The 24,414-nt window shown below is 46.9% G+C and overlaps 1 protein-coding gene across 2 annotated transcripts in view; it reads right to left on the reverse strand.

Moving 5' to 3' along the window:
- WSB2 (WD repeat and SOCS box containing 2) overlaps nucleotides 1-22,921 on the reverse strand; it is a 39,861-nt gene extending 16,940 nt beyond the window's left edge. For both annotated transcript variants that reach the window (XM_088449245.1, XM_088449244.1), the window contains exons 1-5: nucleotides 22,423-22,921; nucleotides 22,307-22,343; nucleotides 10,143-10,314; nucleotides 9,759-10,012; nucleotides 2,790-2,921 (exon numbers count right to left, since the gene is read on the reverse strand). In XM_088449245.1, the coding sequence (XP_088305371.1) occupies nucleotides 2,790-2,921; nucleotides 9,759-10,012; nucleotides 10,143-10,314; nucleotides 22,307-22,343 (595 nt within the window). In that variant the 5' untranslated portion in view covers nucleotides 22,423-22,921. The remainder of the gene's footprint in view (nucleotides 1-2,789; nucleotides 2,922-9,758; nucleotides 10,013-10,142; nucleotides 10,315-22,306; nucleotides 22,344-22,422) is intronic.
- Between the last annotated feature and the right edge of the window lie 1,493 nt (nucleotides 22,922-24,414).

Consider the following 24,414-nt stretch of genomic DNA (forward strand, 5'->3'; position numbering starts at 1 on the left):
TAAAATGGAACCGGAATACCACTTTAGGGAGGTAACCAGTCCTGGTACGGACGACAGCTCTGTCCGGATGAAAGCTCAAGAAGGGGGAGTGACAGGAGAGAGCTGCCAAATGAGAAACCCTGCGGGCAGAGGACAAAAAGTCTTCGTTGTCAGCCACTTGAGGTCAACTGAGTCCAGGAGGTTCAAACGGAGGTGCTTATAGAGCCCGGAAAACCAAGGACAAATTCCACGGAGCTTCTCACATGAGCTCAGTGAGCTGTTCTGACTCAGGGAATTCAGCCTTTACCACCTCTGGACATTTAAACATTGCAGTTTTAGGCTTAGGGGCCGGTCCATCATTCTCTATATTCAGGATTAATGAGGGTGGTTAAATCAAAGAAGGATCATCCACTGTTGAATGACGGTGCGACTGTGAGAGAGAACCTTGTGCATCATCTGCCTCCTCAGATGATGCCTCAGAATCCGAAAGCTGGGTGGACTGAGAGGATGTACAGTCCACCTATGTGCTTTGGTGGCTAACGGTCTGTCCGCCTGTAACCTTTACTGATAGGCGGCAGACAGTTGAGCCATATTTTGAACTGAGTGGGCATAAACATCCATCCAAGGAGGATGCATAGGGGGGTACAGACATAGTAGGCTGTAATAGCTGTGGGTACCCCATGGTGGGAGGCAGCATGGGGGCTGATAAGCAGTCCACTAGCTGCATCATAACCTGGGATAAGGAGAACACCCAAAGTGGCTCCTGGACAGGGGCTGGTACGGTGGACTGGGGAGGTGGTACATAACAAACAACACACAGACCATCCTGCACAAAATCCTGAAAGGACAAGCCAGCTGAACAGGATCTGCAAGTAACCATCACATGGGTCACAGGCACCCTTAGAAGACATAGTAATAACCAGCCAGCAGCACACAATCAGTGTATGGCTAGTAATGCAGAGTGACACCCTTCACAAATACAAGTAAATGTGAAGTAATAATGAACCCCTACACACCTGGTAGTTGAGGGTTTAAATAATTAGCAGCAGTGATAGATATAATGGACAGTCAGAAAGTTTTAAGACCGTATATCCCAACAGCAAAGCTAGCACAAGTCACATACAGGCCACTAAATGAACTACTCAAGCCTCAAAGGGCTGGTAGGATTTGTGCGCTGTATAACCTGGCCCCAGGGAGAGGTATACAAGGAGACTGAGCCCAAAGTTCCTGAGAATTGTAGCTTCAGAAAAGCCCTGATTAATGGCTGCTGAGCATCTCATATAGGAAGAAGCAGCTCAGAGGCTGGAAACCTCTTGTGAGGGATCGCGCTCTGGACTGGGGGAGGGGCTGTCGAGGTAGAGCCTACCTCCCTGCTGCTGCATCAACAGCCAGGTGCCGCTGGCCTATACATGGTCCCCGACGCCAGCTTTTAACTGCCCCAGTGGGCTAGTGGGGGAGTGGACGAACCAGTCGGAGGCAAGAACTGCACAACACGCGATTCCCCACAAGCGGAGAATCACCTTACATGTTCCTCTCTGTCCCGCTGCAGCCCTGGGTCCCCAGTAGAGCAGCTAGCAGAGCCCTGCTGGTACCCGCCGTAAGCACCGTACCACTCACGAGTATAGTGGCGCCGGCAGCTGGAGCAGCAGCATAGGCGCCTATTAGAACGCCTTGCTGCTTGCTCAGATAAAAAAAAATTTAAAAAAACACACTCATAAAAATAAAGCTTGAGGCAGCCTAAGCAGTCCCCCTGTCTAAAGGTGCGACCGGTGCTTCTGGCACCAAACATAAAACTGTCTGCCTGTGGCTGAGGGCAGGGCATATGTGGAGGATACCGATGCATCCTGGGAACTAAAGCTTTGACTGTTTGGTGCCAACATATCTCCAACCACACACACTCCACAGTATCCCTGTGGATTCCCTATGGACCCTGAAGAAGAAATAGAGGTATTAACAACTCTAAATTTAAGAGGTGCATGTGAATTCAAACGCACTGCCATGAACATATAGATGATCACATTTGAGTGATTATTTGCTACTGTGCATGTGCAAACACTTTTGAAAACCCTACAGCACATGCATTGCACAACGTGTAAGCACAACAAATCTACTGCTATCGAGAGCAACAGTATTGGAAATGGGGTGGCAAAATGATGGGTGTTCCTGGGTTGTGGCTGTGAGGTGACCTGAAGCGAATGCAAAAAATACATCTCATGGGCTAGTGCACCAGGGGAAAGCTGATACTAGCATTTGCATTTTATCACAGCCGTGACTACAGTAACAGATGCAAGAGCAGATGGAGCAGTGTCCACCACTGAATCAGATCCTGTATCTGAACAACGCTATTGTATTTGTGACTAGGTAAGATGAATAGCTATATTTTAGACCCCTATAGGGATCTATTTACTAAGCCTTGGATAGAGATAAAGTTCCAGCCAATCAACTCCTAACTGCGATGTCACAGGCTGTATTTGAAAAATGACAGGAGCTGATTGGCTGTTACCTTATCTCCATCCAAAGCTTCGTAAATAGACCCCATAGTGCCTATTATGCGACGCATACAATCACAGAAGACATGCCGCTACATTGCAGAATACGTTACAAATCTACGAATGTATTATTCCAGTTGTAATTGAGTGAATGTGGAAATGATATAGATGTTGTCTATGGATTACCATAATCATCAGCGACCAGTCTAGATAAGACACAGCAAGAGCTCAACACTGGGAGGAAATAAACACACCACCACATTCTCCTACGTCGGGCAATCTCCTCCTGTATAAATGGTTTAGTAGATTATTAAAGCATACCATCTTTTTTTAAGTCCCAGACACGTAAGGTCTTATCCCGGGATGCAGTTACAAGAGTCAGGCTTCCATTTGTGGTAAAGCTCAAGTCTCTGACAACATCCTGGTGCCCAGACAAATTGAAGAGCAGACGACCTGTGGTCACAAATACAGCGGCATTAGACTGTGTGTACACATTTATCAATTCAACCAGATCTACTTCTAAAAACTACAAACTACTTAGCAGATGTAAATAAAACACTCTGGCTTAGGGCCTGATTCAGCAGTGTACGCAATTGCAACTACGTACGCAGATCGGCCGATTATTCAGTAATGCACATGCACCGCACGTGTGCTGCATTCACAATGCATTCACACACGCACATAGGAATCCAGTGACAGGCCGTAAACATTTGAGGGTGGTGACGGGGAGGGGGGGGGTGGTAGGAGAAACACAGGCATGTCTGTCCGTTTGAACGCCGTTGCGTGGGTGTACATATATTAGCCACTGTGACGGCATATGCAGCTTGAGAACTCACGGCGTGCGACGAGACTTGCAATTCTGCGACGGGTCAGACCTGCTGTAATTGTACGTAACAGGCAGATGTGCCGATGTATTTGCAGGTGTGCGAGGTATTACAGATGTGAGAAAATATGAGATATGGTAAGAACTTACCCTTGTTATCTCTATTTCTACGAAGTCCATAGGGTTCCACAGGATACCTTGGGGTATAGGTGTGACGTCAGTCGCTGGGCACCATAGAGTTAAGCTTTTCAGCCTCCCAGGATGCACTAGGGTCCCCCTCCTATACCCCGCCCCAAGGCACCTCAGTTAGTTATCAAGCCATAGGCCGGAGGAGGAGAAGGAAGAGAGAGAAAAAAGATCTGGACACATACAAGAATCACATTCTCACCAGAGGGAGACGGAAAACCGGTGACCAGAGCAAAGCCCATCTGCAGCACAGGTGCGACAGGGCGGGAGTCCTGTGGAACCCTATGGACTTCGTAGAAATAGAGATAACAAGGGTAAGTTCTTACCATATCTCATATTTTCTACTTCAGGGTCCATAGGGTATCCACAGGATACCTTGGGGATGTCCCAAAGCAGTATCCTTTAAGGGTGGGGACGCTCCTGTGCAGAAAGGAGAATCCGCCGCCCGAAGGAAGCATCCTGAGAGGCGAAGGTGTCAAACCTGTAATACCTCACGAAGGTATGGACAGAGGACCACGTAGCAGCCTTGCAGATCTGAATTGCCGAGGCACCACGTCGAGCTGCCCACGAAGGACCCACAGACCTAGTGGAATGAGCCTTCAGAGAAGGAGGGACCGGTAGGCCTTCATGAAGATAAGCTTCAGAAATAGCCATACGGATCCAGGCTGCCAAAGTTTGCTTTGAAGCAGGCCAACCCTTTTTACGGAAGCCATAGAGGACAAAGAAAGCGTCAGACTTCCTAAACGAAGAAGTGCGGTCAACATAAGTCCTTAAGGCCCGCACAACATCCAAAGAGGCCTCACCCACGGAAAGACCCGGTGAGTTAAAGGCTGGAACAACTATTTCCTCGTTAACATGAAACTGGGAAACAACTTTGGGAAGAAACTCGGGCCGAGTGCGGAGCACTGCCCTGTTCCCATGAAAAACCAAGAAAGGGGGTCTACAAGAAAGAGCCCCTAACTCAGAAACACGTCTGGCCGAAGCAATGGCCAGAAGGAAAACAGTCTTAGCTGTTAGCCATTTAAGATCCACTGAGCCCAGTGGTTCAAACGGCGGTCCTTGGAGAGCCCTCAGGACCACAGCCAAATCCCAAGGCGCCACAGGTGGAACAAAGGGCGGCTGAATGCGGAGAACACCCTGCATAAAGGTGCGCACATCCGGGATTGAGCAATCCTACGGTGAAACCAGACAGATAGGGCCGAAACCTGTACCTTCAAAGAAGCAAGGCGAAGCCCATGATCTAGTCCTGCTTGCAGGAAGGCGAGAATCCGAGACAGACGAAACTCCCGCGGTGCATAACCTCTCGGTCGACACCACTGGAAGAACGTATGCCACACGCGATGGTATATCCTCGCGGAAGACGGTTTCCGAGCTCGTAACATGGTACGCACCACAGAGCTGGAAAACCCCCGGGACCTCAGCATGGCCGTCTCAACAGCCACGCCGTCAAAGACAGCTGAGTCAGGTCCGGGTGAAGGCAAGGACCCTGAGACAGAAGGTCCGGTCGTAGCGGCAACCGCAGAGGACTGTCCACGGACAGACCCTGAAGGTCTGAGAACCAGTGCCGTCTGGGCCACGCGGGAGCTATCAACAGGAGCGTCCCTCCTTCCTGTTTGAATTTCCGGATTACCCGTGGAAGAAGGGAGACCGGAGGGAACAGGTATGCGAACCGGAACGTCCACCGGACGGACAGAGCATCCACCAGAGACGCCCCTTCGTCTCTTGTGCGAGACCCGTACACCGGCAACTTGTTGTTGTGCCGGGACGCCATGAGGTCGATTTCTGGAAGACCCCACCTGTCCACCAGTAGTTGAAAAACGTCCGGGTGCAGGGACCATTCCCCCGGATGAACGTCCTGGCGACTTAGAAAGTCCGCCTCCCAATTTAGCACTCCCGGGATGAAGACCGCTAATATGGCCGGAAGATTGCGCTCCGCCCAAACCAGGATCCGAGAGACCTCTACGAGAGCCGCCCGACTGCGAGTTCCTCCTTGCCTGTTTATGTAGGCCACGGTGGTAGCGTTGTCCGACTGGACCTGCACCGGGCGACCCTGGAGAAACCGCTGTGCCTGCTGGAGAGCATTGAAGACCGCACAGAGTTCCAAGATATTTATTGGAAGCTCCGCTTCTGTCGGCGTCCACCTGCCCTGGAACAAGTGTGGACCCGAAACTGCTCCCCAGCCCCGAAGACTGGCGTCCGTTGTCAACAGGACCCAATTTGGAACCCAGAACGGACGTCCCTTGTTGAGGTGGGTCGTCTGTAACCACCACGCAAGGGACAGGCGAACCTCCGGGGTGAGCACAATCGTCTGGGACTTCAGAGACTGAGGCAGCCCGTTCCACTTTGACAGGATCAGGTGCTGCAGAGGTCTGGAGTGAAACTGGGCGTATTCCACCATGTCGAACACCGACACCATGGAGCCCAGTAACCTCATCGCCGAGTGTAAGGACACCCGGCGGCTGTGCAGGCAACTGCGCACCCTTGACTGTAAAGCAGAGATCTTGTCCTCCGTCACGAAGATCCTTTGCTGTCCCGAGTCCAATAAGGCTCCAAGATGCAGAATCCTCCAAGACGGGAATAGAGTGGACTTCTGCCAGTTGATTAGCCAGCCGTGCCGTTGCAGCAGTGCAATGGTCAGGTCCAAGTGGCGTAACAGGAGCTCTGGAGATCCTGCCACCAATAACAGGTCGTCCAAATACGGCAACATGCGGACTCCCTGCAGCCGCAGAGAAGCCGCCATGACCGCCATCACCTTGGTGAAAACACGTGGTGCTGTTGCCAGGCCAAAAGGTAACGCCCGAAACTGGAAGTGGTCGCTGCGGATTGCAAACCTGAGGAACTGTTGATGGCGCAAAAGAATAGGGACATGCAGGTAAGCGTCCTGTATGTCCAATGACACCATGTAGTCCCCAGGTTCCAGCGCCAGAATGATGGACCGTAGGGTCTCCATCCGAAACTTCGGGACCCGCAAAGACTTGTTGAGTGCTTTGAGGTTGAGAATCGGACGATATGACCCATTGGGTTTCTGTACCAAAAATAGATTTGAATAGAAACCCTGGCCCCTCTGGGAGAATGGAACAGGCACTATAACTCCAGCCTGGAGCATAGTGTGCAATACCTTCCGCAGCTCCGTAGCCTTGTTCCGGTCTGATGGTAGACCCGTGGTGAAGAAGCGAGCCGGGGGTCTGTGCCGGAAGGAGAGGGCGTATCCGTGGGAAACCACCTCCAGAACCCAAGTGTCTGTCGTAGTGGTCGACCAACACTGGGCGAACTGTAGCAGGCGGCCTCCCACCCTGGGATCCCCCAAAGGGAGGCCCGGACCGTCAGGCCGCAAGCTTGTCATCTGGCTTGGGGGCCGAACGTCTGGTACTCCATGCCTGCTTCCGGGGCTTGACCGATTTCTTAGGGCCAGCCTGTCGAGGAAACGACTGTGGTTTGGGCCTGCCCTGGGCCCTAGATGACCGAAAGGACGATGGTCCAGAACCAGAAGGAGCAGCGGCCGACGGGAGACAAGCAGATTTGGCTGCCGCCAGCGTGGCCACAATCTTATCCAGATCCGAACCGAAGAGAACTTCTCCGGTAAACGGCAACGCTTCCAGACCTTTCTTGGAATCTGCGTCCGCCTTCCAGGATCGCAGCCACAAGGCGCGACGAGCAGCTACCGCTGCTGAAGAAATTCTAGACACCAGAGTACTAATGTCTAGAGCCGCCTCGTTGATGTAGGTGGCCGAATCACGGAGATTGCCAATCAACTCCGCCTGTTCGGCCGGACAGTCGGATTCAAAAGAAGCCTCTAATGAATCCGCCCAGCGCTCCATCGCTCTGGCAACCCAGCAAATGGCCATAGCCGGCCGTGCTGCCCCCCCTGCAAGGGAATAAGCGGACTTCAGGCAGATTTCTACCTTGCGGTCCGTAGCATCCTTAAGGGAGGACATGGATGGCATCGGCAATGTGGCACTACGGACAAGACGGGTCACGTGAGAATCCACCTGTGGAGGGGATTCCCACTTAGCAAAATAATTATCCGCGAACGGATAAGCCACCGCCAGGCGTCTCTGCGGCTGGTATCTTTTGCCAGGTTGTTTCCACGCCTCCTCTAAATGGTCCACCAACTGACCCGAAAGAGGAAAGACTGTGGCATCGCCCTTCACATCTTTGAAAAAGGCATACTTAGATTTAGCCGCTGGGGGAACTTCGTCCTCAATCACCAAGGCTGTGCGGACCGCCCGAATAAGTCCAGGAGTATATACTTTGGACTTAGCATCAGCGTCCTTAGTATGGAGAGGTTCCTGATCGTAAGGATCCAGAATCTCCCCATCATCAGACGTCTCTTCGTCATCCTCATAAGGAGCGGACAGAGACGCCACCGGCCTTTTATGAGGCCGCATCACAGACTCCCCTTGCAACACATCCGACAAGTGCTGTACAGAACTCGTCAGGGAGTTAACCCACGCTGGCTCCTGAGAACCCGGGAGCGGGGAAATAGGGAGACTGTGGGGTACCACCAATTGTCGTGGGAACCCCTGCATGGGTGACGACACCACAGACTGCTGGGACAAACCCATCTGAGTAAAAGTGGCCTGCGGAGCTAACTGGCCCACTAAAGCTGTTAACGCCTGAGCGAAACAAGCCCAGGGCGGCTCCTGTACCGGTGCTGTAACCGTAATAGGCCGCGCCATGGACAAACACTGCCGGCAAAGGCCCTCCGTGCTACCCTCCCCCTCCGCTAACGGTACTTTGCACGTGGTACACTGTAGCCGGAGGGGAAAATCACTTTCAGACATGATGGCACCACGTATGTGACCTCTCTCACCAATTAAGTATTAAATAGGCGAGACACCACCCTGCAGCACCGCACCGCAAGGGCTTTAGCAGAAAGAACAGGGACAGTAATAAAGCTGACAGTTTAGAGAAGAAAAGTTACAGGCAGCGCTAGCACAGTCACATACAATGCAAAGAAAATCAATTCCTGCACTAACAGCGCTGATCACTCAACTACGCACAGGGCCTGGTAGGACACAGCGCTGCATACACAGACCTGAGCCACAGCGGAGGAGAGGTATGCGGGGGGACCCAGACCACGATGCTTCCGTCCAGCGCTTCCAGCAGCGTTCACCATGCGTTCTGGAGAAGATGGCCGCCGAGGAGCAGAGAGGAGGCTGGCCTGGGGGAGGAGCGCTGCCACAGGACCAGTCGGCAGCATGCAGAGAGGGCTGTGTGCAGCGGGGGAGGCGCCGGCTGTGAGACAGGGAAGGCGCGCTCCCCTGGCATGCATTTAACCCCTGGGACGCCGCAGCGCTACCGCTCTGCTGCGGTCCGCTGTCCCAGGGGGTAGTGGAAAGCGCAGGTTGGTCGCCTGGCTCCACGCTGCAGCCAGTCCCCAGGGAGCCCCCTGCCTGGGGACTTAGGACCATGTGACCAGCGGGGACCCACCGCGGGACCCCGCTGCTTACCTTTGTCCCCCTTGGATCCGGCCATGGTCCGGAACATCTGGGGTCACCGCTAGCTGTGACCCCAGATGCTCACCAGCATCCCCGGATCGGTACCGGCGTTCTGGTACCGGCGGGGGTGTAGGGAAGACAGCATGGACGTCAGGACTGACTGTCCATGCTGTACATCCAGATGTGCAGCCACAGCTGCACTGAAGAAAGCTTCAGGGGCTCTTCTAGCCCCCACTCCGACAGGTGCACCCGACGCCGGCCGGGCACCAAACTAAACTGAGGTGCCTTGGCTCGGGGGCGGGGTATAGGAGGGGGACCCTAGTGCATCCTGGGAGGCTGAAAAGCTTAACTCTATGGTGCCCAGCGACTGACGTCACACCTATACCCCAAGGTATCCTGTGGATACCCTATGGACCCTGAAGTAGAAAGCAGCAGTGGGTTTCTCTATGCTGGCTGAACTGTGGCAGGCCATAGCATATTTTCTCAGCTTCTTTGCGTGCGATTACGCAGCTTTGGTCGTAATTGCCATCCATACAGAATCAGGCCCTTAGTCCACATGATGGTAAAATGCTGAATCATTAAACACATACAGGCATTGAGCATTAGTTTGTGTTGAGTAGCCTTCCTGTGGCATTTATGTTCTATATACCTATAATGCAGGGAGATAACAAGTAATACAAAGCAGGGGCTGCTACACCCAGCTCACATTACTAGTTAGCCAATGCCTTACCTAATCTCAACCACCGTTCACTTTCAATCTATTCTTGTGACTATATAGATTAACTACTAATGTAGCTTTCTTTCATTATTTTCTTACACACAGATCAGTAGGTGCATTACCTGTTTGCACGTCCCAAACTTTGACATGTCCATTACTTAGCCCCGTTGCCAGAAGAAGCAGTGTGCTACCAGATCCAGCATCTTGCAGTGTGAAACGTGGCCACAGCTTCCATCCAACTGGTGAAGACGAGGAACCAAAGGCCAAGCCCCAAACTATCTGTCCACAGTCCAGTACTTTCTCTTTCAGGCTTCCTTTCCTTTTGACTTCGGAGCCCTTGTAGCACTGACTTTTGGGTCTATAGGAGGATGGTCTCCTGTTTTTAAAAAGAGATTTTTCAAGATACTTTTGTTTTACCAGATAATGAATAGGCGTGCGAAAATCATGTTGTAGGATTACTATTAACATATACTGTACAGCATTAACTGTCCAAACCCAACACTTACAACTGTTCATCTTCCAGGGGCCATGGAATGAGCTTAATGATGCCATGTCCTTGAGACCAGGCAAACCAGGAGCCATCAGGTGAGAATGCAACACTCCAAGTCTCGCAGCTTGACTTCCAATCATACAGCGGTTCTCTGCCTGGTCGTAGTTCTGCCAGCAGGACAGGGGTATCTGAAAGCAGAAACATGTGAAGTTATTATATTTTTCTTCTATTATTTTTTTCAAGGCCCGATTCATAGTTGTACACTATAGCACAGTCTTTATACACAGCGGCTGTGCTACAATACGCAAGAGCCACAGGAGGAGTCTTTATTAATGCGGGTTTCTCTGATCAGATGCTGCGCCCAGAGACATAGCCATCACATCAATGCAGGATGTATTTCACGCTACCAGTGAAGTAGCATACAAGGACGCAGCCACTAGCCTCGGAACACCCAGAAAATGGGGCCGACACGCCCATTGTGTGCCCCTTCCCCAAATGGCCGCAGCATGTCAATCATGGGGGGGTACTGCGATCGTCGTCGCAGTCACTGATCTGTACATGCGCAGTGTACGTAAATCATCGGGTTTGCATACAACTCTGAATCAGGCCCAGAGGTCAAACCAATTACCCGCATTGCGGGTGCGAGTTAGCTCGGCTGCAACCAAAAACGAACGAATTCTGGCTGAGAGTGAGCTGCAAGGGGTGCGAGATGCGGTGCCTGCATTCTAACTGCAAGGTAATTGGATTGACCCCTTTGTGCACCTACATAATGAACTCTATTTTATACCCTATTTACCTAACAAACTGGTGCAGATAATCTCTATGAATGCTGCAGGGCGATACAATATAGGCATACACATTACTCATGTGGCACTAGCCACACCAATTCGTTAAATTAATTGCATTGATGCTCAAGCCAAACAGTGCTATAAAAAAAAAATTTGAAAAATGTGAACATGTTGCATTCAACACAAAAAAAATAGGCCATGGGTTTTTTTTACTTAGAAAAACAAAACGTGATTAGTGAACATAAGTTACTATATAAATTAAATTGTTTATGTCAATATAGGATAAATGCATCACATCTTTCACCCCCCCTCCACAAAACTAATAACCACACTCCATTTTCTAGCAAGCTCAGACATTAATTGCAAAATACTCCCCACTACCATCATTACATTAGTCGTACACCACACTAATCTCTAAAATACTCAGCTGCAGAAACAAGACATTTTAGCCATTTTTCCCAGTAAATCTTCGCATACAAAGTAATCGTATGATGTTTTAGTAGGGCGCCGCACCCTGTCCAATTTCAAAATGGCAAAATGCACCCTGCTGAAACAGACTGCCGGGTGTGCATGGTGCCGTCCCCACCTGTGGTCCGCAGTGTCCTGGGAGGGGGGAAAAGCGGCACACGGAATCTATTCACAGTGAGGTGATAGCTTGGGGCAGCCCAGCATGTCCGTAAGTACTGAGCACCGCCACCCAAGAGTGGTGAAACCAGGCCGCATCTTAATCATACCATCCCTTTTCTCGTGACCACGCCCCCTTTTTCAGGTGCGCACACAGCCACCCTTTTTACAGTTCAGCGCCATGCCTTGCGCCGGACACAGAATGAACATTAAACACATATATACTTGCACCCATATAAAAGTCATAGTATATGTAGACCAAACCAGACTAAACTAAAACAGTTACATTATTTCCACAACACAATTATTTACAGAAAATCTGGTTTGCAACATTTTATTATTCCAAATAGCAAAGTATTCAGCTAAAATGAGGACTCAAAATCTGAAAGGCATAGACACGCCCTGCGCTATGAAACCCCGCTAGTCAGAAGGCAAATTTGTTACGGAATAAAAAATTTCAGTTTACAAAAGCTATCGATATAACAACTTTGACAATAGTGTATGGTTACAACTGTGTGAGAGCTCACAACCCCTGCACTGTGACCTGCCAGGTAGCCACATGCACTGAAAAGAAAAACATCCTACACTAAGGGCCCATCACTGCAGGGTGCGACAATTTATGTGTTGTTAGGGTATTTTATCATGGGACAGCAGGAACAAATAAAACACGTGTATGATAGTCATCACGTTACTGATTGGATCAGGCAAATGTGTGAAACATTTAAGTAAATAATAAATATCCTTTTAAAGGCTGCAATGTGAGGTGTTGGTTTTTTTATGGCTTGCGGGGAATGTTCATAATGACTTGGGTGTGACAGGTAAATCATATAAACGGTTATGTTGGAATGCATTTTACATGCAGGAAGCAGCAGCATTTTCAGATTAGTAGTCTACATGTTTTATCTAAACCATCCATTCACAAGCTGTGCATCAGGACACATTTGTGTAGGTGAAGATAAAGGTTGGTTGCATCACAACAAGATGAGGAACAGAAGAGTTCTGGAAACAACCCGAATATATGCCATGTGATTATACGTGAATAGTGTAGTTTTAAAATAAACTGATTCATTATAATTCACTTTGAATTATCTAACTTCTCATTTATTCAATACATGGAAATAGGTCTTCTGATATCTCTTTTCCACAGCCGCAAAAATCCAGGTTATTGCCATGTCAACTCGGGTCCCGGCTCAGTGGAAAAGGCTCCTAAGAAATAATGTCGGGTGGAATGACCTGGCATTTCTTCATGGATCTTGAGTAGAGTTTTTATGCAGGAAAGGCTCTGTGGAAACTGGTATCCTGGGTCGTCCGACCCGGATCTGTTCACAGCATAAGGAGAGACGCATTTCCAGGTACTTGGAAATGATGTAAGTGCCGGCAGAGGTGAGCCCCAGCAATATCCCGGGTGTAGCCTACGTTGTAAATGGAGTTCAAGCCACTGTGACCCGGCTTGAAAACCATCCAGTGTCCCGGTCTGGACCTGGGATTTTGTTGGAAAAGAGGTAGGAGTCCAAAGGTGTTGCAACATCTGATATTTTTTTTTGTTGCTCTACATTACTTTTATTATCTTTTAGATACATGATGCCAGAAAGAATTGCAATGCCATACAGATATTAAGTGTTATGTTATCCTGTTATCATTGTGCTTAACACAATTATACAGGCTGGGTGGAGGGTATGGAGGAATTGAAGGATAGGGTATATCAGCTTACTATGGCTGTCACATGGGGGGTAATAGAAAGTAAACCAGCAATCGATTAACTTGTAACCAACAAATAGGTGTATAGACAGGCAGTCACTATTGGGGGGGGGGTGAGTTCAGAGCACTAGGGCAGCACAGCAGAAGTCTTGGATGCAGGAGAGTGGACAGAATTAAGATTGGAGATGTAGGAAGGAGTGGAGTGATTGAGGGTTTTATATGAAGGTGAGGAGTTTAAATTGCATTCTGAAATGTATGTGGAGCCAGTTAAGCAGATGGCAGAGGTCTGAGGCCTATACCGAACAGCGGGAGAGGTAAATGAGATAGGAAAGCGAGAAAGGATAAAGTTGCAGTAGGCTAGGCGGTAAAGAGAAGGGCACAAAAGGGGAGATTTGGCGCTATCCATGGTGAGAAAGATTCTGATTCTAGAGGCAATGGAAGCACAAAGATTGTGAGATAAACTACATATGGGCAGTAAAGGTGAGGGAGGAGTCAAGGATGATGTCCAGGCAGTGAATTTGGGGCCAATGTGAGGATGGTGTCAACAGATAGAGAGAGGAAGGGAGGTGATGGGGTCCTAGATGGAGAGGGAATACAATGGGTTTACTTTTAGTCATACAGAGTTTGAGAAACCGCTGAGATTACAGACGGATAGCAGTAATACCGTTAGAGAAAATTCCTGGGAAGAGAGATACATTTGGGTGTCATTGGTATAGTGGTGGTGTTGGAGGCTGATGGAGCTGATGAGATCTCAAAGTGAGGAAAAGGAAAGGGAAAAAAAATGGGACCCAAGAACAGATATTTGGGGTACATTGACAAAAATTGGGGAGAGAACTAGAGGTTGAGTCAGAAGAAGAGACATAGAAGCAGTAACACAGGTAGGAGGATAAATATGAGATAACAAGGTCATTAAGACCAAAAGAGTGGAGGGTATGAAAGATGACAGCATGGTCCACAGTATCAAATGCAGCAGACAGATCAAATAATAGTAGATAGAATTGAATTTGACAGAAAGAAGTTCATTAGTGACCTTCGTAAGGTCAGTATCTGTGTTCTGGAGGGAAATAAATCCATACAGAGTTATTCTAGAAAAGAGTGGAAGAGAGGAAAGGGGTGAGGTGGTAATAGATAAGTTGCTGAAGAATCTTAAGAGATAAACTGGGAGGGGGGGGTGATAGGTAGAGAGTGTGTCAGGATAAGTGAAAGCACTTAAGAATGGATGAAAGAGGAGGAGACTGTAGTGGAGGAGAGACAAGTTAAAGAGGTTTGATGGGAGATGGGGAGCCGGCATTACCCCCACCCCCTTGTCCCACGGCGTGGCTGGGACTAGAAGCAGCAGCCGTGGCTTCTGCTAGCCACGGCTGCTGCTCTGTCCCCGGGGAGCCGGCGGCTCTCCCACCCCTTCATTCACCAGCGCGGCGGCCTGCGACAGAGCTACAGAAGCAGCGGCTACTGCTCTGTCCCCGGCATGCGCAGCCGGCGCACCCCTCCCCCGGCCAGGCTGTTACCTAGTGCCCTGTCCCCAGGCCCCTCCTTCCGGCTACAACTCCGCCACTGTCCCGATCACAGCTGGACACAGTGACCTGGCATTGTATTTTGTAAAAAAAAAAAAATAATAATTAAAAATAAAAAAAACAGATTTATATTATATACACACACACATCGGCATCCATGGCAGGGTGTGGTAGCGTCCAGTGGTGTCTGCAGGTGGCTCTAACGCTGTGCAAGAGAAGTAGCTTGTGAGAGAATGGCTGCAAAGTCACTCCCACACCGGCAGTCATTGGATAGTGACACAGTGACGTCATGACACCAGGTCACGTCATGACATCACGGCACATCCAAAATATTCCGGTTTTATTTATTTTTAATATTGAGGTTATAGGTCATTTTATTTTGATTGTGGCGGTCCTGTAGGATCAAGACTTGATACGGGGCCTCCACTTAGGGATGGTATACTATACTAGAAATGGCCTCAGACCATCGATGGATTATAAACCGATGTTAAACATCGGTGGCTGTGGTCTCAATCGATTGTTTCTACTGATGGTTAAACCCATCGGCCTTTGATGGTACAGCTGTCAATGGCCATCATTACTGTATACCATAAGAATTGCTATTTTTATGGTATACGGGGTTTAAATATATATAAGATATATATATTTTTTTAAATGTTAGATAAGTTTTAAAAAGATGTTCTTGACCTAATTCAGTCATTAAAAAAACAAACAAAAAAAAAAAAACGCAACACATGACAATTTCGGAGTGGTTTTTTGGAAAAAAAAAAAAAAAATTGTCAGTTAAGTGGTTAAAAGGAGGGTGGACCTTGAAATTATTGTTCTTCCTGTTAACCATGGTTACCTGCAAGGAAACACGTGCAGTCATCATTGCTTTGCACAAAAAGGGCTTCACAGGCAATGATATTGCCAATAGTAAAGGTGTATACACGTAAAGATTTTCTGTCCAACCTTCCAACTAGTTGATTGGTTGGAATGAAAATCTGGTAAGGTATGGGAGTAACTGATGATCAGCAATTTGCTTCTAAATGCCAGAAAACAGAAGAAAATTGTCGTCAGACAAGTTTTTGAAATGTTTGATCTAAACAATTTGTTCAAACAACAGTTTTTGTCCATTTTCTGGCGTTTGGGAGCGAATTGCTGATTGTCATTTGCTTGCATACGTTACCAGATTTTCATTCCAACCAATCAACTAGTTGGACAGAAAATCTTTCTGCGTGTATGCACCTTTAGATTGCACCAAAATCAACCATTTATCAGATCATCAAGATCTTCAAGAAGAGAGTTTCAATAGTTGTGAAGAAGACTTCAGGGTGCCCAAGAACATCCAACAAGTGCCAGGACAGTCTCCTAAAGTTGATTCAGCTTAGGGATCGGGGCACCACCAGTGCAGAGCTTGCTCAGGAATGGCAGCAGGCAGGTGTGAGTGCATCTTCACGCACAGTGAGGTTAAGACTTTTGGAGGATGGCCTGGTGTCAAGAAGGGCAGCAAAGAAGCCACTTCTCTCCAGGAAAAACATAAAAGGCAATCTCTACAAAAGGTATAGGGATTGGACTGCTAAGGACTGGGGTAAAGTTATTTTCTCTAATGAATCCCCTTCAGATTGTTTGGGGCATGTGGAAAAACGCTTTGCCGGAGAAGGAAAGGTGAGCGCTACCATCAGTCCTGTGTCATGCCAACAGCAAATCATCCTGAGACCGTGTGGGGTTGCTTCTCAGTCAAGGGAGTGGGCTCACTCACAATTTTGCCTAAGAACACAGCCATGAATAAAGAATGGTACCAAAACATCCTCCAAGAGCCACTTCTCCCAACCATCCAAGAACAGTTTGGTGATGAACAATGCCTTTTCCAGCATGATGGAGCACCTTGCCATAAGGTAAAAGTGATAACTAAGTGGCTCGGGGAAACAAAACATCAAAATTTTGGGTCCATGGCCAGGAATCTCCCCAGACCTTAATCCCATTGAGAACATGTGGTCAATCCTCAAGAGGCGGGTGTGCAAACAAAGACCCACAAATTCTGACAAACTCCAAGCACTGATTAGGCAAAAATGGGCAGCCATCAGTCAGTATGTGGCCCAGAAGTTGATTGACAGCATGCCAGGGCGAATTGCAGCGGTCTTGAAAAAGAAGGGTCACACTGCAAATATTGACTCTTTGTATAAACTTAATGTAATTGTCAATAAAAGCCTTTGACACTCATGAAATGCTTGTAAATTTACTTCAGTATACCATAGTAACATCTGACAAAAAGGTCTAAAAACACTGAAGCAGCAAACTTTGTGAAAATCAATACTTGTGTCATTCTCAAAACTTTTGGCCATGACTGTACTCGTATTTTATTATTAACCCATCCATCATTATCTTCACCCCCTCATTCTCCGCAAACCCCTCATTCTCAGCGGCGGTGCACAGAATGAGGATAACTGAGGGCACTACTATTTGTCAGCATTTGTGTGCACAAGGAAAAGAAAAACAGTTGGTGGCTGCTTACAAAGATTGCAGTGTTACATCCCCGAACAATCTACACCGCTAGACACTGCTGCGCCTTGTAGATTATTAGGGTTACAAGGAGAAATGCATACATGGTGGTCGGATCTAGAAACAACTCAGTATGAGAGCCAAACTTGAAATTTTTCTAACGTTAGACAATAATTTACACCGAGTGGGGTTGAGTAACCGCATTCCAGACATCTAAAGAAACTGAACATCTATATATATTCCGGCAACTCCTGCACCTATCGTCTTTTACAGTCAGATTAAACAGTACATTCCACTCACCTACTCAAACAGGAAGTGAAAGGACCTATACACTGCCAACTCACTGAGAGAGATCCAGGGACAAATTCCTTTCACCCTGCAAAGCCAGGAAAGCATACAATCTAATCAGCTCATCCGAGAACCAAAAGGATTCACCTTACATAACAGGTCACACTCCACAATGAGATTGGCAGCAAACGACATGGGGCGGAATTCAATTGTTTCCAGCCCCCATCGCACCCAACGTAACTATTCAACTGTTGCTCCTGTCGGGTGCGATCAGCTGCCAACGCTCCATTTCAGCTTGCAGCCCCAGAAGGATACGAGCTGAAATTGGCGAAAAGTGACCTGTTTGGGCGCCCAAACGGCACTTTTCATGATCGCACCCAGCACTTTGGTCGGGGCTTAGCCGATTTACGCGGCTAAACCCGACCACGTTGGGCGCGATCAGCGCGAAAAGCTAGCACAACTGAATAGCGGCCCACGATCTCCCGTCACTTTAGACGGGAGATCCGGGCTGCGAAAACATGATCCTTCCTGTCTACCCCATCTGTGTCACACCTGTGTTTCTCTGCCCCTCCACATTAGAATGTAAGTTCTACCCTCCTGTGCTGTACTTATACTTTCATGTACTCCTTACTCCCCACTAGGGCATTTAACACTCATGCCCTGTTGCTTGAGTGTTATGATTGCCAATGCAGCCATGTATATTAACTTTGTTCTGCATTGTATTATACTATAAGTCACTGGTCTCTTATTTATTTATGTACATACGATGTAAGGAAATGCGGAACACTTGTGGCACCATATAAATGATAATGATAAGACCAAGGAGACGCTGCATATATTTGTCTGTTAACATTAGGTCGTCTTAGTGCTCTGAACCTTCTCCATTTAGCTAATCATCCTCTCTCTTTTGCAGGTTTATCTGCTGCTTGTCAAGTTGTAAATTGCCTGCATTCACCCTTTCCCCCACCTCCCCCTCTACCCCAACCATTTCTCTTATTCTCCCACTTATAACACAGGGATAAATATTTAATTAGTTTATGTTGTTTTGCATGGGACTGTTTTCTTTTTTTGTTGTTTTTTACATTTTACTTTTTGAGTGTATATTCCTTACTGCACCTTGAATTGCCACCTTATGGTCACGTTCCGCTTCTCTGGATCATATTACCATGTTCATTTGGCATCATGGCATGTCCTATGGTCCTCTGTGCATGCCATGTCTCCTGGATATACCTGTGCATGTCATTCCCTGCATTGCCTCTGGTTCCAGTTAGACTGTGTGATTAGGTCCAGCAGTGTAGGCGAGCCATCTTGAATCAGGTCATGTGATCCACCAATCTGGTTCATGTAATGCTCCACATAATCTCTGCAACCATCCACTCCCATGACAGCCTATTTAAACCCTTCCAGTTCACCAGCACTTGCCAGATTAACAAGTCATATTCTGATTGCCCGATTCCTGTGATCCTTGTGATTTTAAATCTAGGTGTCAGCTCTGCTGTTACCTTCATCTCTCTAAATTGCAGTTATTTCTAGTTACGCCTCTGTTCCTACTAGATAGGATTATATTCTACAAATCTGTACTGGTTTCTGCACTATAGAGCTTCAGTGAGTCTACTAATTGGGATGTCCATCCAAGTAGCTAGCTTATCAAACAGCCTGCTGCCTACTAAATCTGCAGCAGACTCACAGCCTGGTTAATCCTGCTTCCAGCTCTGATCTGCTCTGCAACACTACTGATTCCAGAAATACCAGTTCCAACCTGGGTAATCCTGCTTCCAGTGTTAATCTAATTTACAGCACTACAGCTTCCAGCAATACTTGGTTTATCCTTCAAGCTTCATCTGTCTGACACTACTGCAGTGTAATTTGCATTCACACTGTGATTCTTGTTTAGTGATCCTGTGGCGCTCAGCTCTCTCATATAGCATTGTGGCTCATCTGCATACTATTTGGAGAAAGGTAGTTACATTACGTGTATTCCATTCATCAGTCCAGAACTCTCTGCACCAATCCACCTGTCGACTTTGGTTCCTGTACGCAGTTTAGATTTCATATTCCTGCAAACTACCATCACCTGCTAAGAGTGCAAGTTCCAAGATTCATCTACAGTGTGCTTCTACGCTATTACACCTGGCTCCAGCAGTGTCCCCTACACTGCACACAGACTCCAGTTCTCACCTCCGCCTGCAGAAGTCACATGCTATAGTGTGTGTTAGCCGGTCCCAGCCTGGCATCCATTGAGCCTACTGGTCCCAGTCTAGTGGGCGTTAGCTGGTCCCAGCTTGGCATCCATTGTGTCTACCGGTTCCAGTCCAGAGTGCATTAGCCAGTCCCAGACCAGCATCCAGTATACCAGTCCAGGCATGCTAATAAAGAACTTCAATACTGTTTACAGTTAAGCACCACTTACACAGTCATCACTCATATCAGTCTCATCCATACAGCCCAGTGGTCACACTTACTGTGGTCACAAACACAACACAGATTCCTGACACTTATTTTCCACAGTTATGAAAATATTTAAAAACTACGACCTCCTTAAACCCCAACTGATCCTGACTAGGGCTGCTTTTTGAATTTGCATAAATGGAGGCAGTACACAATCAGCAGTGATTTGCCAAACTGATGATAATCAGCAGGCAGAAAACAATCTCCCAACATGTATTATGACTGTACTAAAAAAAAAAATATATATATATATATATATATATATATATATATATATATATATATATATATATATACACACACACACACATACATCCATACTCCCTCATTAGTACTCCCTCTCCCTTATTTAAAAATTATACCATAGATCTGCCATCCCACTCACTCATAAAAATCATAACCTAAATCTTAAATTTACCATCCATTGTTGAAAAACATGGCCCCACCTCTTGTTAAATATCAGAATGTATATCCTCACCTGGCTGCCTTTTTTGGTCCCACCATTTCTCTCAGTTCTGATCCTGACTCATACAGCTTCCTGCGGTCCGATTGGTGGTTCGTACCAGCAAGCCACCAATCAGTGTGTGAATACATCCCACCACTGTGATTGGTGGATGGCCAGAGCCATTAAACCAATCAGCATCGCACAGCACCACCCCACTGAATGCAGTCAAACAGAGCGGCTGGCCGCCGGATACTGTGACTGCTGAGACAGTGCATTCAGTGGTGAGTTCAAGTGACTGACAGGCAGCAGTATGCTGCCCTGCCACTCTTATTGTATTTACAAACACAATTGGAACGACAGGAGTGCGTCCTCTGCCTGGAGTTACATGCACATTTCATTGTGTCATTTAAACACAAAGAACAGGAGACGCAAAGCGAGACAAATGTCATGTTGTTAAATACTCCTAAAATTATATCAACCAAAAAAGGAATTGAATAGTTGTTTTAATAGTTCCACGTGGCCAACTGTAAAAAAGGGAACTTAGATTAACATCCTCTAAGAAAATAATACATTTTCCCAGGACACTGGTAACTAATGACAGCCATGAGTGTTATGGAAATGTTTGACCCCATAATATGATTGTATGGTAAGAACAATAACATTCTTTCATTAATGTAACTATGTTACAGAAACAAAAAAAAAAACAACTTCACAACAATACACCCACGCAATCAAACACAAGTTAACATTCTGCATTCCAGAGATATCAGATTTATTTTGACTGTATAAAGAATCACAGTTAATCATTTTACTGTAAAACAATACTTATAAAATGTAACCAAATTTAGCAGAGTCTCAAATTCTCTAGTTATTGCATTTAAAAAAGGCTTCAGTTCTAATAATCACTTGAACATGTTAGAGACTGGAATTACCTGCTTGATATGTGTCAATGTAGGATATAGCATGTGATGACCAATACATAGGGAGGACAAGGACACTGTGCATGTCAACATAGCCTTTTCCTAGTGTTAAGCTGGGTACACACTAGACAATTTCTTTAAATGATTTGTCTTTTTCCGATGGTTCGGAACGACAAATCATTCAAATCGTCCAGTGTGTATGCACTATGCGCGCTCCCTCAGGGTTGTCCGCTGCATCCTCAGATCTGCCGTACATGCTGCTCAATCTGAAGATCTGACTGACGACCCCATGCATTCGTATGCGGCGGCGCCACGACATATCGTGCGTTCGTTCACCAGATCACGTGTGGTGTGTACAGACCGCACGATATGTCATTTGTCACATCTGCCGTCGGCCAGGAACACACGTCTAGTATTTACCTGGCTTTAGAGTCCTAACCCTGTACTGTCTACATTGTGATTGTTGACATTCTGAATGTCAACATGACTACAAATCGTCCAGAGATGCTGAGCAGGTTTGGATGGAAACATGCAAGGGAGGTATTTAGTAAGTTCATTCTATCATGTACGCAACTAAATGCATGAGAACAAAAGTACCTATGGATTATTATGACTGTACTTACTATTTTATGAAGGTTATTTCATAAAGGTTAGATAAAGTTATGCAAATCTCTACACAAAGAACCATTAAAAAACAGTCACTGACTCCTGATTATTTGTAGTAACACACACTAGGGAACATTTATTTATTTTTTAAACAAAATCCAGTAATCTTACCAGTGTATCTATTTAGGACGTTGGGAAGAAGACAGAACAACCAAATAAAACTCAAACATGGAGAACACACAAACTCCAGATAAAAAGTAACAATCAAAATCAAACCCATGGCCGAGCAATGCTAACCACTGTGCCACTCACATACTTATTCATTAACATTAATGCTAGGTATATGCAAATAAAAATCAGTTACTCACCATTAATATCAGACTGTGCTAGAGTGTTAATGTCCATCTGCAAAGACAGACAATGAGGAAGCAGATACAAATAAGAATGTATTGGTAAAGCAAACGCTGTGAAAGGTGCTGCTTACCTAAGGGGATTATAAGGAGCAGAGCACACAGACCAGGGCTCCAGCAGAGATATGCAGAAAGCAGGTGATAGGGGGGCTAGAGATCAGTACAGATCAGGGTGCAATGGGCAGCTGGATGCTTGGGGGGTTACTGAATATGGGGGGTCTTTATCTTCTCCATGCCTGAGAGGTAGATCGGGGCAGAGCTGCGTGCAGGAAGGAGGTGTAAAGTAATGGTATCCCTGTGCTGGGCTGGGTGACTCATATTGCAGTGTGTGGGTGGGATGCAGGCAGCAAGCTCAGTGCTCTGGGGGTAAGGGAAGCTGAGTGCCGTGGCCGGTCCCCTTGGCTCAGTGACAGCCGCACACCATGGGGCCTGTGTGGGGAAGGAGACCCGCGGAGGAGCCAAGCTACCGCCGTTAGGGAAAAGGTCCAAAAACCCACAGAAAGGGATGATGCTAGACGCTTCCGGTCATATGACCAGTAACATTATTACCATAGAGAAGCGTTGCATGATCGCCACCTGCCGGCTGCTGGAAAACACGCGTCGTGCAGAGCTGGTTATATTAGCAGCCGGTTGCCTTCAGATTGACTCGTTTCGTTTTCTGTTGTCTCCACAGAATGTAGAATGAAAATTTATGTCAGACTCGATAATAGTAATGTCAATTCATTCATTATAAACCTATCACATAGTTATAAAGGACGTGTGGCGTATCTGATCTATGCTACAGGTTGTACATGTGAGTCTTGCAGCTTTCCTCTTTCACTTGGGTCATAACTGTCTAGTTCATCCGACTTCTTCCATAATATCATATGCAATGTTATATTACAGGTCAAGTAACACTATCATAGCTGCCAAATGTTAGGATTCTGGAAGTGTTTGTTTCTAGAGATGTCTCAATGTTTTCGTTATAAAAAACAGAATCAGTATGTAATGCCGGCTGTCGTATGCCACCTGTGAAAGTACTGACAGCGGCATACCGATGGTTGGTATCCCGACAGGCGGGGCCGGCTCCAGCGGTTTGAGCACCCTGTGCCGGCCCGTAACCCAGCGCCTAGGCCATGCCCCCTAAGTCATGTTATTTGTAGGCGTGCCCGCATGGCACGCCGCCAAATAACGTCAGGCTGGGTGTAAAGCCCAGCCCTCCGTCACTGGCTGGGCTTCCCGCAGCCCTTTCATGTCAGTGAATGGATGCCGCGCGCATGCACGCAGCATCCATTCACACTCCGGGAAGATTAGGGCTAAAAAACAAAATGTGTCGACAATTTTCATGTTGACCTTTTGACATTGTCAACCTTTTTTACCAGTCGATCTTCTTTTATGTTGACAATTAGTGTGTCGACCTTTTGTCCCAGTTGACCTATTGACTGTCTAACATGTGGTGTCTAACTAGACATTGTCTACCTTTTTACTGTCTATCTGTTAATCCACACCTACAGAATCCACATACAGTTCAGCTTTCTACTTCAAACTGTCCCACGTGCCAAACGTGTCATGCGTGTCGGGCATTACTGACTTCTCTAATAGTCATTATAGTAAGTGGAGGTAAAATATCACCAGGAGCAGCATGCTTATATAGTATTTATTTATTAACATTTACTTATAAAGTGCCAACATATTTCATTGCATTTTACAACGCAATGTATGTCCCTGCCCAGCAGTGATGTGTCCCAAGACTTGATATAAAAATGTTTGCAGCTATGCACGACAAGTTGCAGAAATATAGTCATTTAGATATTCTGGCTATTTATTATACATTGATGAAATGAGGTCACCTCCTGCATAGCTGCAGATTACACATGCTATAACATACATATTGAGTGAGAATAAAGTAGTGTTATTAGTCCATGAGTTACAAATGTGTGTTGTCCAGGCATGTTCTGTTTAGTCTCAGAGTTCTGTAACTAAAAACGCTATGCCATGTATGTGACAAGAACCAGAAATGCAATTCTTTTACAAATACTGATATTTTGTAGCCTTTTTGGCAGTAGCCCAAATTTCTGTTGGTGCAT

Source organism: Taudactylus pleione, unplaced genomic scaffold (genome assembly GCF_031769625.1).
Source record: "Taudactylus pleione unplaced genomic scaffold, aTauple2 ptg000479l, whole genome shotgun sequence".
NCBI lineage: Eukaryota > Metazoa > Chordata > Amphibia > Anura > Myobatrachidae > Taudactylus > Taudactylus pleione.